The sequence below is a fragment of the Lissotriton helveticus genome, chromosome 5_1 (assembly GCF_964261635.1).
Source record: "Lissotriton helveticus chromosome 5_1, aLisHel1.1, whole genome shotgun sequence".
Classification (NCBI taxonomy): Eukaryota; Metazoa; Chordata; class Amphibia; order Caudata; family Salamandridae; genus Lissotriton; species Lissotriton helveticus.
The window spans coordinates 1,591,565,720-1,591,579,156 of NC_136065.1; the positions used below are offsets into that span (position 1 = coordinate 1,591,565,720).

Consider the following 13,437-nt stretch of genomic DNA (forward strand, 5'->3'; position numbering starts at 1 on the left):
CATCACAGAACCTCTCAAGGCAGTAAGGTCCATACCGATTATCCATTACCTATAGTCGGAAGGGGTAAAGATGCAGAACCCCTCCTCTGTATCACCAGTGATCCCTCAGTTGGATAAGTATAGGGCGCCAGATACAGCACCGGCGTGTTTAACAGGACATCCTAAGCCGGACTCCGTGGTGACACAGGCGGCCCAGAAGACCTCCAGGAATCCTTCGGCCCCTTTGTCGCTTCCTCCTGATAAGGAGGTAAGAAGAGTGGACAACATTGGGAACAGGTTTTCCTCAATATCGGCAATAACGGTAAAGGCTGCGAACGCCCTAGCGAGAAACGATTGACTGTGCGATGGATAACGCTATGACAGGGTTCCGCCAGTTGGCTGGAGCAGCAGGCTTGCAGCTCCAAGGATGGCTAAAGACAGCCTCTTTCCGTCCTGAGGTGCAAACAAAGTTTTTGGACATGCCATATGTTAGCCAGTTACTATTTGGCACAATAAAGTGACAAAGCAGACACTGCGAGAGCTTTGGGCACTCTTCCGTATAAGAACCAGTCCTTTAGTAGACATAGAGGAAGAGGACAGTCTTCCTACAGAGGAAATTATTCATAAGTCTTCCTTCCCTTCAGGCCAGTGTAGACCGCAATACCAACAGCGCCAACAACAGCAAGACAAGCAATCCTCTTTTGGGAGGTCGTCCTTTCAAGGTAAAGGACAGCGGAAATAACAAAAATCTACGGCTGCTTCTATGAGAGATCTCGCTTATGCTGCAGAAAGGAGCAATAGAGAGAGTACCTCCATCTCAGAAGGGAAAAGGGTTTTATTCCTGCTTCTTGTGATCCAGAAAAAAGACAAGAAGTGGAGACCAATCTTGGACCTTAAGGCCCTCAACAAATTCCTAAGAAGCAGTCGTTTCGCATGGTAACGATCCAGGAGGTCTTGCAACTACTGTAACAGCAGGATTTTAGGGTGTCCCTAGACATACAGGACGCTTACTTCCATATCCCAATTCACAGGAATCACAAAAAGGTACTTGCGATTTGAAGTAGCGGGCAGACACTTGCAGTTTTGCGCTCTGCCCTTCGGGCTCAAATCTGCACCGCGCATATTCACGAAATGTCATACCCCTATCTCAGACAGACAGTGCCATCACCAAGTCTTTCCGTATCTGAATGACTGGCTGGTCGGGGCTCCATCCTTAGAAGACGCGTCCAGGTCTTCCAACGCCTGTTTAAAGCTTTTCGATTGCATGGGTCTCACCCTCAATCAGGAAAAATCAGTCCTACAACCTTCTCAGTGCATCAGTTTCCTAGGTGCATTCCTGGACACACGGTCCGCAAAAGCTTTCCCATCCAGAGAGAGGATGAACAAGCCCCTTGCACTAGCTGCTATAGTAACCTCGAAGAAAGTCTTGGCAGTCCGTCTCTTCAAATTCCTCCTGGGGATGATGTCAGCGTGTAGCCTCCTGATTCCTCACTGTCGACTATGAATGAGGAATCTACAGGAGGCGCTCTCGAAGCAGTGAGTCCAATGCACAGGGTCATTCGACGACCACCTAAAAGTGAATCCTCAGATGGTCGGAGCCCTGCAATGGTGAATGTCATCTCAAAACCTGTCCAGGCTTGTCATTCCTGCTTCCGGCTGCTCGTCACATGAGGCGCCTCCTTGGAAGGCTGGGGAGCTTTTCTGCAAGAGCTACAGATAAGCAGGTAGTGGTCTCCTATGGAGAAGAAACTACGTATCAATCTGCTCGAACTGCGGGCGGTCTTCCTGGCCCTTCAAACTTTCCTGCCAAGAATAAAACATTCCCTGGTGCTCATCCGGACAGACCACACCACGACTAAGCACTACCTCAACAAAGAGGGAGGGACCCGCTCGCTGACACTCTCGCGAGTTGCAAAAAATCTGGAATTGGCTCATACTCCACAATATAACCCTAAGAGGGGAATTTGTCCCAGGCACGGACAATGTGCTCACCGACGTGTTGAGCAGGCAGAAAACATCGTCACAAGAGTGGGAGCTAGATCAACAAATTATCGACCAGATCTTCTCCAGATGGGGCACGCCGCAAATCGATCTATTTGCGACGACAATGAACGCCAAATGCCCACACTTCGCAAGTTGGCATCCCCAGTCAGGGTCTCTAAGGAATGCATCTTCCATCGCATGGCGCAACGTCTTTGCGTACGCCTTTCCGCCATTCCCGATGCTTCCCGGAGTCCTCAGGAAAATTTAGGTGGAGCCTTGTACTCTAATTTTAATAGCCCCAACTCTGCCGAGACTACATTGGTTCAGAGCTCCAACGTCTATCCCTGGAGCCGCCGGTTCACCTGCGGCAGTAGCTATCTCTGCTTACAATGAACAACAATACAGTTCAACATCCCTATCTGAATCTCTCAAGTTAGTCGCCTGGCTCCTGAGTTCAGAGTTCCACAATCTGAATATTCCACAAGTCTGTAGACATTCTTGCCAGAGCAAGGGAGGATAGCACGACCAAGACTTATTCCCTGAAATGGAAGCGCTTTTGTGTTTGGTGTACAGATCACGGAATTCCACCTTTCTCCACATCACCGGAGCAAATATTACCTTATCTATTACATCTGGCACAGTCGGGCCTAGCCCACTCCTCCATTAAAGTACACTTAGCAGCAATATCTCGTTATAAAGAACTTCAACGAGTCCATCGCTCTGGTCAAGCGGGTTGATTAAGCAATTTCTAAAACGATTATACAGATCTTTCCCGCCAGTAAGGATGTTGCCACCTACCTGGCATCTCAATGTGGTTCTTAACCAGCTCATGAAACATCCGTTCAAACCAGTACACAGAGCTGACCTAAAGTATGCCTCGTGGAAATCTGCACTCCTCCTGACGCTCACATCTGCAAGGGGGTCAGTGAGCTGCAGGCATTTTCAATCCAGGATCTTTTTCTACAGTTTAATAACGACAGAGTAATCCTGAGAACCAATCCTAGGTTTATCTCAAAAGTCCCGTCGGACTTCCACCTAAATGAACCTGTGGTTCTGCGTTCCTTCTTTCCAAACCCAAGCACGGCAGCTGAGAGATCGCTGCTTTCTTTGGATCTCAAGCGATGCTTGAACTTTACACTGACAAAACGAAAACATTCAGGAAATCTAACCAGCTATTCGTAGCTTACAGCAGACCTAGGAAAGGTCTACCGCTTGCCAAGCAGAGCATCTCCAGATGGATTTCTGCAACCATTGCTTCCTGTCATGACCAAGCTGGACAGCCATTGCATTCCAAAGTGAGAGGGCACTACACGAGAGCTATGTCCACTTCTATAGCACTCTTTGCAGGGGGGCCAGTTATTGACATTTGCAGGGCGGCAACATGGAAGTCGCCGCATACCTTCACTAAATATAATTTGCCTTTGTATAGCGCCTATCACCCAGGGGTCTCTAAGCGCTGTACGAATACCGCTGTGGAAGCCTTCCTGGCCTGTTCCTGTGAGGTGTCCACTCCTGGGCACTCCCAAGGTGAAGCCAGGCATCCTAGCATTGTTAGGGCCGGTGTGGAGATTAAGCAAGCTATTGCCCAGAGTTGCAGAGTGGAACGCATGATTAGAGTAGGCACCGAGGCAAGAGAAGTATCGGGTCTGAGGACATTGAGCCCACGACCCTGCCGCGACGGGGATTGAACCCTGCTCCCAGGCCATACCTCTGCCTCAGGGTCTGCCGCTCTAATCAGTGAGCCACGCTTCTCCACTGCCTATGACTGACTGACTTTATAGACTGCCCACAGGTCCTCTCTTACCTCTCTTGTGAGTCTTAAAATACTGAAATAATTTATAAAGCGCAACAAATGCCCAAGGGTGTCTTGGCACTAGCATATACAAGGTTAGCGACAAAGGTATTTTATAACTTAATTAAAAGCCAATTATGTGAGTAAAACCTGAGCGAATACTGCAGTGCAAAGAATTCAGTTGTTTCCTGAAGCAAGTCAGATTGTACTGATTTTTTTTTTTTAACTGCCAGGCAGTTTAGCACTACTGCCTGGATACGGAGCTGATGAATGATGCAGCAGTGAGACAATCAGTGTTACGCCATCTTTTCAGTAAGGTGAGCCTTCCTCCGTCCATCCTACTCTGGTGTGCACATTTCTTTAGCAATATTTATTGTGGAGGTCTAATGATGGTTCATGCTCGCATGATGTGTCTTATCTGAGGACTTGTATATGCTGTTCCATCAGAAATGTGCACTCTGCATTGCTTGCTACTCTGATTCAGGCATGTGAATCTATGAAAGACACCCATAATACTGGATAAAAAAAGCGTTACTTACCTGTAACTGCAGTTATCTAGTATTGGTGTCTTTCATAGATTCACATGCAACCCTCCCTCCTCCCCTGGAAGGACTCACCTAACTCTCTGTGTCACACCTACTTAGCTTAGTGCGTACGAAAATCTGAGGGACTGAGGCTCCTGCCAGGAAGGTTCTAGAGGGAGGTGATAGCTGATTGGCTCTTCTCTAGAGTTTGGTCCTTTTTACAAAAGGACATGGATATGTTACTAAGGTGAGTCCTTTAGGCCTACTATTCTCTATGTATGTCTATAAGACATTACTTTTCTATGTACCGGAGACTCCCGTCTCGACGACTGGGAATGATTCAGGCATGTGAATCTATGAAAGACACCAATAACGGATAACTGCAGTTATAGGTAAGTAACGCATTTCGTACTATAAAACCCAACCCTTCCCAGGCACTCTGCAACTCGCTGAACACCTTTTTCATCGACTAATTTTGCTTATAGCCAGCATTCCTGCCAGCTATCTTCAAGAGGCATTACCAACTGCGCAGTGAGACCCCCCCTTCCCTCCATTTCCTGGCAATCAGTAGAGAAGGTCTTTTGGAGCTTCTGTCCAAAGTCAAAGCTGTCCTCTCTACATCTTAAAAGTACCTGGCCAAAGTATTGGAACCCCATGTGGCTAACTGCATCTGCTAATTCATCAAACAGTCTCATTACCTGGACCCCAACCAAGCAGGCTTCTGAACTTCTCATTCAACTGAGTCCGTAATACTGACTGGGTGGATAAGATATGGAAGGATGGAGACAGGGGCCTTTGTGCTACTGGACCTTTCAGCAGCTTTTGACATGGTCGACCACAACATTTTGGTGGACCAATGAGGGAAGCGGGACTCCAGGGTTTGGCTCTCGGCTGGATTATGTCCTTTCTGGTAGACCATTCCCAATCTGTTCACCTCTCACTTTATTGCGCCTAATATGAAGTCTACGTGCGGAGTACCTTCGGGATCTTCACTATCTTCACACCTGCTCAACCTGTGTCTACTTCCCCATCTTGTCCTTAAGAGACAGAAATTGGAGTACATTTATTTATGCTGATGACCTACAGCTAATATTCACCATCGACAACACTTCTGATTCTATGACCGAATTCCAAGCCACCATGCTGCATATCTGTAACTGGATGAATGGCAACCACTTAAAATGAGGCCCAGACAAAACCAAGCTGATCCTGATGGGTGGTGCTCGCAATCTTTGGAGCCCACACATCTGGCCACCTGAACTGGGCTCTCCATCCTCCTCCGCTAAGAGCCTTGGGGACATAATCAATCGCAACCTATTCATGAAGTCCCAGATTCGAACAGTAGTTTCTACCTGCTTCTTTCAATTATGGAAAATCAGCAGACTCCTTACTAGGGAATCACTGGTGCAGGTAGTTCTAGCACTGGTCATTTCCCACAGACTATGCTAACTCCCTGTACTTCGGTCTGCCATTATATCTAGTCAGAAGAATCCAACCGCAAGACTGATTTTTCATCTGCCCAGATGGCAACATACCTCCCCTCTTACGAGGAAGCTACATTGGCTCCCCATATCCCAAAGCTGTGCCTTCAAGATCGGATGCCTTTTTTTTCCTCCAAATCCTTGCATAGCACTTGCCCAGAATTTGTCTCCAATATTATTCGGTGATGCATACCCACCCCATTTGCGCTCAGCCCACATGAACCTTCTGGTCACCCTGTACTATAAATCAAAGTGGCTAGGTGGCAGCAGATCTGCGATGCTGGCCCCCTGTTTCTGGACCGCCCTGCCCCTTGACATCAGGGGGCGGGGGAGGTAGGGTTCCTTACCCTTACAAACACATTTCTTGATAGCAAGTGTTTCCTTGCCTTGTGTTCTCAATTACAAAAGGCTAATGCTACTCGGAGGCTTAAACCTCTTTAAACACCAAATTTCAAATTTGTTTTACTCTCGGTTACTGTGTTTAGTGGTATCTGTGTAGCTCTATGGAATTGTTTCTTTGGACAGTTTATATGAGCTTGTAGTTATTGGTTAATCTAACATTCTATGTGTTGTGTAAAGAAGCCATGTTCTCATTGGATCCCTCTGTGTTCTTTATTGGAATGTTTTTATTAAATGTTCAGAGCAGTTGGAGGAATCTCTGGGCCTTTTTACATCTGTACTAATGAAGCTACTTGTAGTATGCTGCTCAGCCTGGATGACTGTGTGTGAGAATGTTGGGGTGTGGAATCTTGGAGTGCTTGAGTTAGTTGGTGACTGGCTGAGCAGCATAGAGGCTGCTCCTGGTGGGGCTCCTTTCCAGGTAAACTAATACTTTAAAAAAACCTACTACGGCTGGACCACCTATCTTATTATTACATTTGGCGCCGATTTGGAAAAGAACCTGCGTGTTCCACCCGAAGCTTACATCCTCAAATTCAAATGTAAAAAAACCTTTTACAATTTCAAGCTACACACTTGAAGCATACTGGCACCCCTGAGAGCTCCACCAGTGACCTCTGCATCGGTCGCCCCATCGTATCCGTGCCAGTCCCTGCTTTCTCCTACTTCTTTGGGACAGTGTTTCCCTCCTGTCAATTTGCGACCGAGCTTTCAGTCTCCCACAACTTAAGAGTGCTGCCAGTCCCTCCCTGCAGATACTGCTATATCCCTGACCTGCTGTCTGTCAGTCTCTGCAATATATGTCTAAACCAAGTGTACCAGTTCCGGCCTTTCTACTCTTCGTTTGGGAGTCTTTTGCCTAGTGTTCACGTGAGCCACAACTTCTGTTACTGAAGACCCCAGTCTTCACTTGCACTTTGTTTGTGCACTGTTTGTCCCACTAGTTGTGCAGAGACATTCAAACGTTCATCAACAATTTCCACTGTTTGTTCCCTCTATTGGTCAAACATTCATCAACAATTGTATATCGGATGCGTTGTGAAATTCACTAATATACAACTCTGGGGAAGATATCAGATGCAGCGTGAAATGCACTAGTATACCTCTCTGGGAAGACTTGTGAGGTGAGCCTTTTCTTTGTCTGTGATTTCTGGGCTCCTTTGAGGTATCGAGACCGTGGACATTTGCCAACCGCCGTATTGTGGTTCAAAAGTCCCTAGTGCGAGCTACAATCAGCGCACGCAATCTTTCCTTCACTGCCTCCATGGATCTCTCATGACTCTCCTTTGTTCGTGGATCCTCTAACATATGTTTTCCCAAGGGATGTTTTTGAAGCATCTACGTGCCGGGAGCCACCCGGCACGATGCTGACCGCGTGCCGCCATCTTGGATTTGTCTCTGACACTGTTTTGTGATGTTTTCCTCATTCTACTATTGATGCCCCACTTTTGCCTCAAAGTTTTATCTAATCTCGACTGACTCTGGCGACTACCCAAAACGCTGTGTTTCCTTCTGGAGGGTTCATTACAAGTGTTGGTATTCCTCTTTGCATTTTGCCATCCACTGTTTGCAGCATGTGCACCGTAGGTGCGCTGCGTTTATAGAAGACTGAAACTTTGGTAATTTCTGCATTCACGAAGAACTGATTTTCAATCTGGAATATTATGTCGGCATGCTGCTTAATGAGACGCTCTACAGTTTAAATATTTATTTTATCTTGCTAAAAGGAAATGTACTACTGGTTTAAGGTTCGGATTTGTTTCTACCAATCCGTTTCAGTTAGGAAATTTCATTACATATTTCTATGTAAGGGCTAAGGTTCTGGCAGTTTATACTTACCCGAGTACACGCCTTGCTCCTACATACAGTTGCTTTGCACATTGTATTTCAGTGCTGCGGTGGTTGTGTGCTGTGTTTTTTCATTATTTAATATATTTATATATATTATTTAATATATATGTGGCGGATTTGGCGAGGGTCATAAAAGCACACGGGCTGCGCTTAACCACCTATACGGATGACACCCAATTGGTGTTGGCAGTACATAAGGATGGACCAGCCGTTGCTGCAAGATTCCAGGAGGGGATGTCGGCCATTAGCTCATGGATGTCGAGCAACTGCTTGAAATTAAATTCGGACAAGACCGAGGTGATGACCTTTGGCAACCTTTCACCGGAATGGTCCTCCATCTGGTGGCCCAGTGAAATGGGTCCACCCCCCACTCCGGTTGCCAAGGTCAGAAACCTCGGTGTCATGTTCGATGACAAGCTGTTATTTAAGCACCATGTGAATGCAGTGGTCTCATCCTCCTATATGCTGAGGAAGATCAAGAAGCTGTTGCCATATCTCCCTCCAGCTGCAGGGAAAACATTGATCACCACTCGTTTTCTCTAAGATGGATTATGGCAACGCTCTCTTCCTCAGCACGCAAGAACAGGTTTTAACCAAACTGCAATCAGTGCAAAATGCTGCAGCCAGAATCCTGCTCTGCATCCCCAGTCGCCGCCCCCACCTCTTCGGCCATACGTCACCTGCACTGGCCAAGAGTCGGATAAAGTTTAAAGCACTCTGTATCGCCTACAAGGCCATCCATGACTTAGGACCCAGGTTCCTTAAGGATGCTTTTCGGATTTACGCTCCTAAAAGATCACTTCGCTCATCCTGCACCTACCTCCTCTCTGTCCCACGTACCAGAACCACCAGCTGGGGAGACAGACGTTTCTTAGTAACAACCCCCAGGCTGTGAAATTCTCTCCCCTTGTCCATCAAAACCAGTCTCACTCTTATCTTCCGTAAACTTCTGAAAACCTGGTTATTTAATCAATGATTCATCTGGCAGCTCTCTGTCCCAGGAAGTCCATATGCGCCGAGACACCTCTGGGTATTTGTGCGCAATAAAAATCCCAAAAACATAATTCTTTATCAGAAATATTTATCGTTTATGTTAAGCAAAGCTTTTATAATTATTACTCTGCTTTGGCTGCTGTACGTTGTGGCGTGTCTCCACACCTATTTCTACAGTTCCTGTGTTTTTACATGTGTACACGTGGTGTTCTACAACCCTAATTTCAACTGTTCCTGTGCAATGCATTCTGGTATCCTCCACCACACCAAATTTTCCTGTTTCATGTGGTGCGTCCCCACATCTGCAGTTCCTACTTGTTTCTTGGTTTCGTGTGGTTCCTGCTTTTACGTGGCATAGTTTCATGTGGTGTTTCCACGTCTGTTTTCACTTCGAATAATGTCATGTTTTGCGTCCCCACAGCTTCCTTTTCTACATTTTGAATTATAACGTGTGGTATCTTCATCACACCTTTTCTACATATTACGTTGTACCATGTGGAATTTTCCAACATGCATTGTTGTACATTCCTACATATTGCATTTTTTCCCATGATGTACTTTCCGCCATATCCAATGTGTTTTCTCCCCCCTCCCCCCCCCCCACACACACACTTTGTGATGCTGAACTACACCTTCCACCCCAACCTGTCTGGGGGAAGTTCCATGGTGTAGCTCACCTATCCATATAAATCTCTATCCTACCTCTGTGAGCTCAACACCTTTTTGTATTTGCTGTGTTCCAGGGGATCTTTCCCCAATTATACTGCTTTTGTTTTCGACAGCCATCTCTTCGCTGTTCATTTCTCTGGCTGTGTTCCATCCGTTTACTGTTCTCTTCACTTCATTGCTTCGTTCTCTTCACTTCATTGCTTCGTTCTCTTCTTCATTGCTTCGTTCTCTTCTTCATTGCTTCGTTCTCTTCTTCATTGCTTCGTTCTCTTCTTCATTGCTTCGTTCTCTTCTTCATTGCTTCGTTCTCTTCTTCATTGCTTCGTTCTCTTCTTCATTGCTTCGTTCTCTTCTTCATTGCTTCGTTCTCTTCTTCATTGCTTAGTTCTCTTCTTCACCTTGTTGCTGATACCCTTGTACTTTCTTCGTGTTTTGCCTGGCCAGCTTGCATGATCTTTGTAGCAGGGTTGGTTTGTTTGTGGTGTTGGTGTGTGGGTTGTGTTTTTGGGAAAAAGGGGATGGTGCATTAGTGAGTCTGTTGTGCTTCCTGTTACTCCCTTCCCACTTATACCTTGTCATCTGTATTTCCATCCTGCCACCTTCAATTTTTATGCCATGTTTCTATATTAATGGTCATGCAATGTTTCAAGATGCTTTCGTCTCATTTGTTAACTTTTATAATGCCTCCTGAGAGTTCCTTCCTTTTTATTGTAAAGTAGGGAGATGTAGTATGCTGCTCAGCCTGGATGACTGTGTGAGAATGATTCCGTGTGTAATCTTGGAGTGCTTGAGTCAGTTGGTGATGGGCCGGGCAGCATGGAGGCTGCTCCTGGTGGGGCTCCTCTCCATGTAACCGAATACTTGAATAAACCTACTACGGCTGGACCATCTATCTTATTACACTACTCTTGCTGGATATCTTCATTGTGTTCCTGTGTGTACCTGACTCTTCGTGTTCATTTTCAGCTTCCATACCTGATTGATGGGGATACCAAACTCACCCAGAGCAACGCCATCATTCGGTACATCGGACGCAAACACAACCTGTGTGAGTAGCAGAGCACTTTGTGCAAGGGCCCAATAATGCACTACGCATGTCAAGGACACTGCACATGTAACTGACTAGACCAAACCAAGCTTCTGAATGTGATGCCTTGATGCAAAGATTATTAGCCGTAGCATCTGCGGAAGGCTTCTCGAGTGCGTATGTCAACCTCCCTTTTAATTTATCGTACTACTGGTTCCTTTGCATATTTAGTCTGTGGTACACGTTTCTCCACCTGCTCTTGTGCTCTGCTTGTGATTTTTCAGACGACTTTTGCTGTAGGTTTGGTGATTGGATGGTGCAATCTGCGCTGTAACTTAAGAGATTTTTAAGTTTAATAGCACTGAGTTAATTTGGAAATGGTCGAGCAGGAGCTGCAGAATCGTGGGGAAAATGAAGTGCTTTTCAGACCGCATAAAGACAGAACGGATAAACTGCAGCACAACTAACCGAGGGAAGTTGATAACTGGCCTATACATAAACCCGGTCTAATACCGACATTAATTCGGTGCAATTCAGGCAAAGGGTTTGCATATTTAAAGGTGGAGTTACCACCATAGCCAACATCATTGAGATGTTTGGGCGGTGTTTGGAATCTGGTCTGGAAATAGAAAACACCATTTAACAAAGGGAATTATGCTACAGTCCTAATATTACATTTGTGTGCTCAAGTCTGCTGGCCTGGATGTAAAGATACCCTTTCTGAGGCCGGAATGGGTCTTGGTGAAACAGCTCACCTTGCGTTGTCTGTACAATGCGCCTCTCTTGATTCCGCATTATTCTGGCTGTTTGAGGGAGCAATAGGCAACCAAGTGTTTAGCATTAGTTGTGGGGAGATTAAAAAAAAAGGGGTATGAATGCATTTGTTTGCATGCCATCCACCAAAAATCCAAGATGTTTATCTGTCAAAGTATGTGTAAGGAGGTTGTTCAGAGAGACCATAACCCAGTTATACAAGAAACCCATTAAGCATTGGGCGGAGAGCTGTGATCTCTGGTCACACGAGGTCTGGGTGAAGGTCTGAGAGGCAGATCTTGAGGCACAAAGTCTGTTAAAAATCGCTCACCCAGAGTTGGCTGCACATCTCCTAAATTCATCCTTCCCGTGAAGGTTCGCCTCGCTAGTATACAGGACAAGTTATACTGGGTTCTGGTCAGGTGCATAGCTGCCATTGGTGCATCAGGTGCAGTGTCAATTGGGCCCAGAGACCTGAAGTACCCACTGAACCATGATTGTTGCTGTTTTTTATAATTAAAATGGCACCCGGGAGCCCATTTTCCTCCTTGCACTAAGGCTCATTACACGCCTACTGCGCTACTGGTTCAGGTTGACCTATGAAAGCTGCACTGTCTGGGCCTCCTGAGCCAATGGAGGCCCTGTAAGCTGAATTGTATGCATCATTTGGCCACATGCTAGCAACCTCTCACTTAACATTCATTTTACTGGAAACTGCTAAAAAATGGCGGCTGAAATCGGAGTTCATCGTTCTGTGACGGTTAAATGTCACACCACAACATTTTTGTTTGTGTATTTTGTTTTAGGTGGTGAAAGTGAGACCGAAATGACCCGAGTGGATGTTATAGTGAGCCAAGTAATGGACTTCCGCATGGGACTGGTCACTATTACATATAATACAAACTTTGTAAGTTTATTTTTTGCATTGACCGTTCTTGTGCATAAGGAGTGGGAGGGAGGGTTAATCTAATGGTGTACTGGTGGTGGGCTAACTGTGTGTGGAGATTCATGTAATGCTAATCGTGTCCTTGGAAAGGCACGTGCTGTAATTAATACCTTTCTGCAGTTCCTGTTGTCAGATTGAACTTTCCTGACCACCGTGCTTTTTTTTTTTATGCAGGAGAGTCTAAAAGGCCCATATCTGGTGAATCTCCCTGATAAACTAAAGCAGTTTTCACAGTTCCTTGGAGAACGGAAGTGGTTTGCGGGAGAAAAGGTATTTTCTGATTGTTAGTTCATCAGCGGGTGAGGGTGAGCACTCCCTAGCCTCTGTGGTCGAACCCAGAGGCTTTGTGGAGTGTGATCAATGTGCCTGCCCACAGCCATCTGCAGAATGCAGAATACAGCGGGCTACATGGGGGAAACTAGCTCAGTAAATGGGGTGCTGGTCTTAAAAACTACCTTTCAAAGTGTGGGAAGGTTATGGTTTGTTTCTGATGGGAGGGAATGCGTGAGAGGTTACTGTACAGGCAACCAAAGGCTGACAAATTTGCAAGGCTTTAATTGCAGTCTTTTGAGTGTTATTTGTTTCTACAAGGACCTGTGGCTTGCGGGGGCTAGCCTTATACCTGTTGTGAATGGTTATGCTCTCTGGCCGACACTACAGTACTTAAACCTAGTCTTCTCTCCTCAGATCACCATTGCTGATTTTCTTATGTACGATGTTCTTGATCAGAATCGGATGTTGGAGACCACTTGTCTTGATGCCTTCCCCAACCTGAAGACCTTCATGCAGCAGTTTGAGGTAACTTGTCTTATTTGTGTAGGAACGGTTGTCTGAGTGCTCTTTGGGACTTTAATCCATCCAGGCTGCGTTATGCTTAGAACTAATGTAGATGTGTTATGCTTGGAACTAATGTTACTTGGCAACTGGATGCTGTTCTCTTGACGCCAGGCTTCCAATCCAAGAATCGGGGGGGTGGAATCTAAGGAGTTGTGTGGCAGACATTACAGAGATCTTGCACTGTCCAGAGGCAACTTCGTAGA

At 46.0% G+C, this 13,437-nt stretch overlaps 1 protein-coding gene across 1 annotated transcript in view; it reads left to right on the forward strand.

The window, feature by feature from the left end:
• LOC144753724 (glutathione S-transferase Mu 5-like) overlaps positions 1-13,437 on the forward strand; it is a 145,865-nt gene that overhangs the window by 84,742 nt on the left and 47,686 nt on the right. The window contains exons 4-7 of the mRNA XM_078641310.1: positions 10,638-10,719; positions 12,258-12,358; positions 12,572-12,667; positions 13,085-13,195. Of these exons, the coding sequence (XP_078497436.1) occupies positions 10,638-10,719; positions 12,258-12,358; positions 12,572-12,667; positions 13,085-13,195 (390 nt within the window). The remainder of the gene's footprint in view (positions 1-10,637; positions 10,720-12,257; positions 12,359-12,571; positions 12,668-13,084; positions 13,196-13,437) is intronic.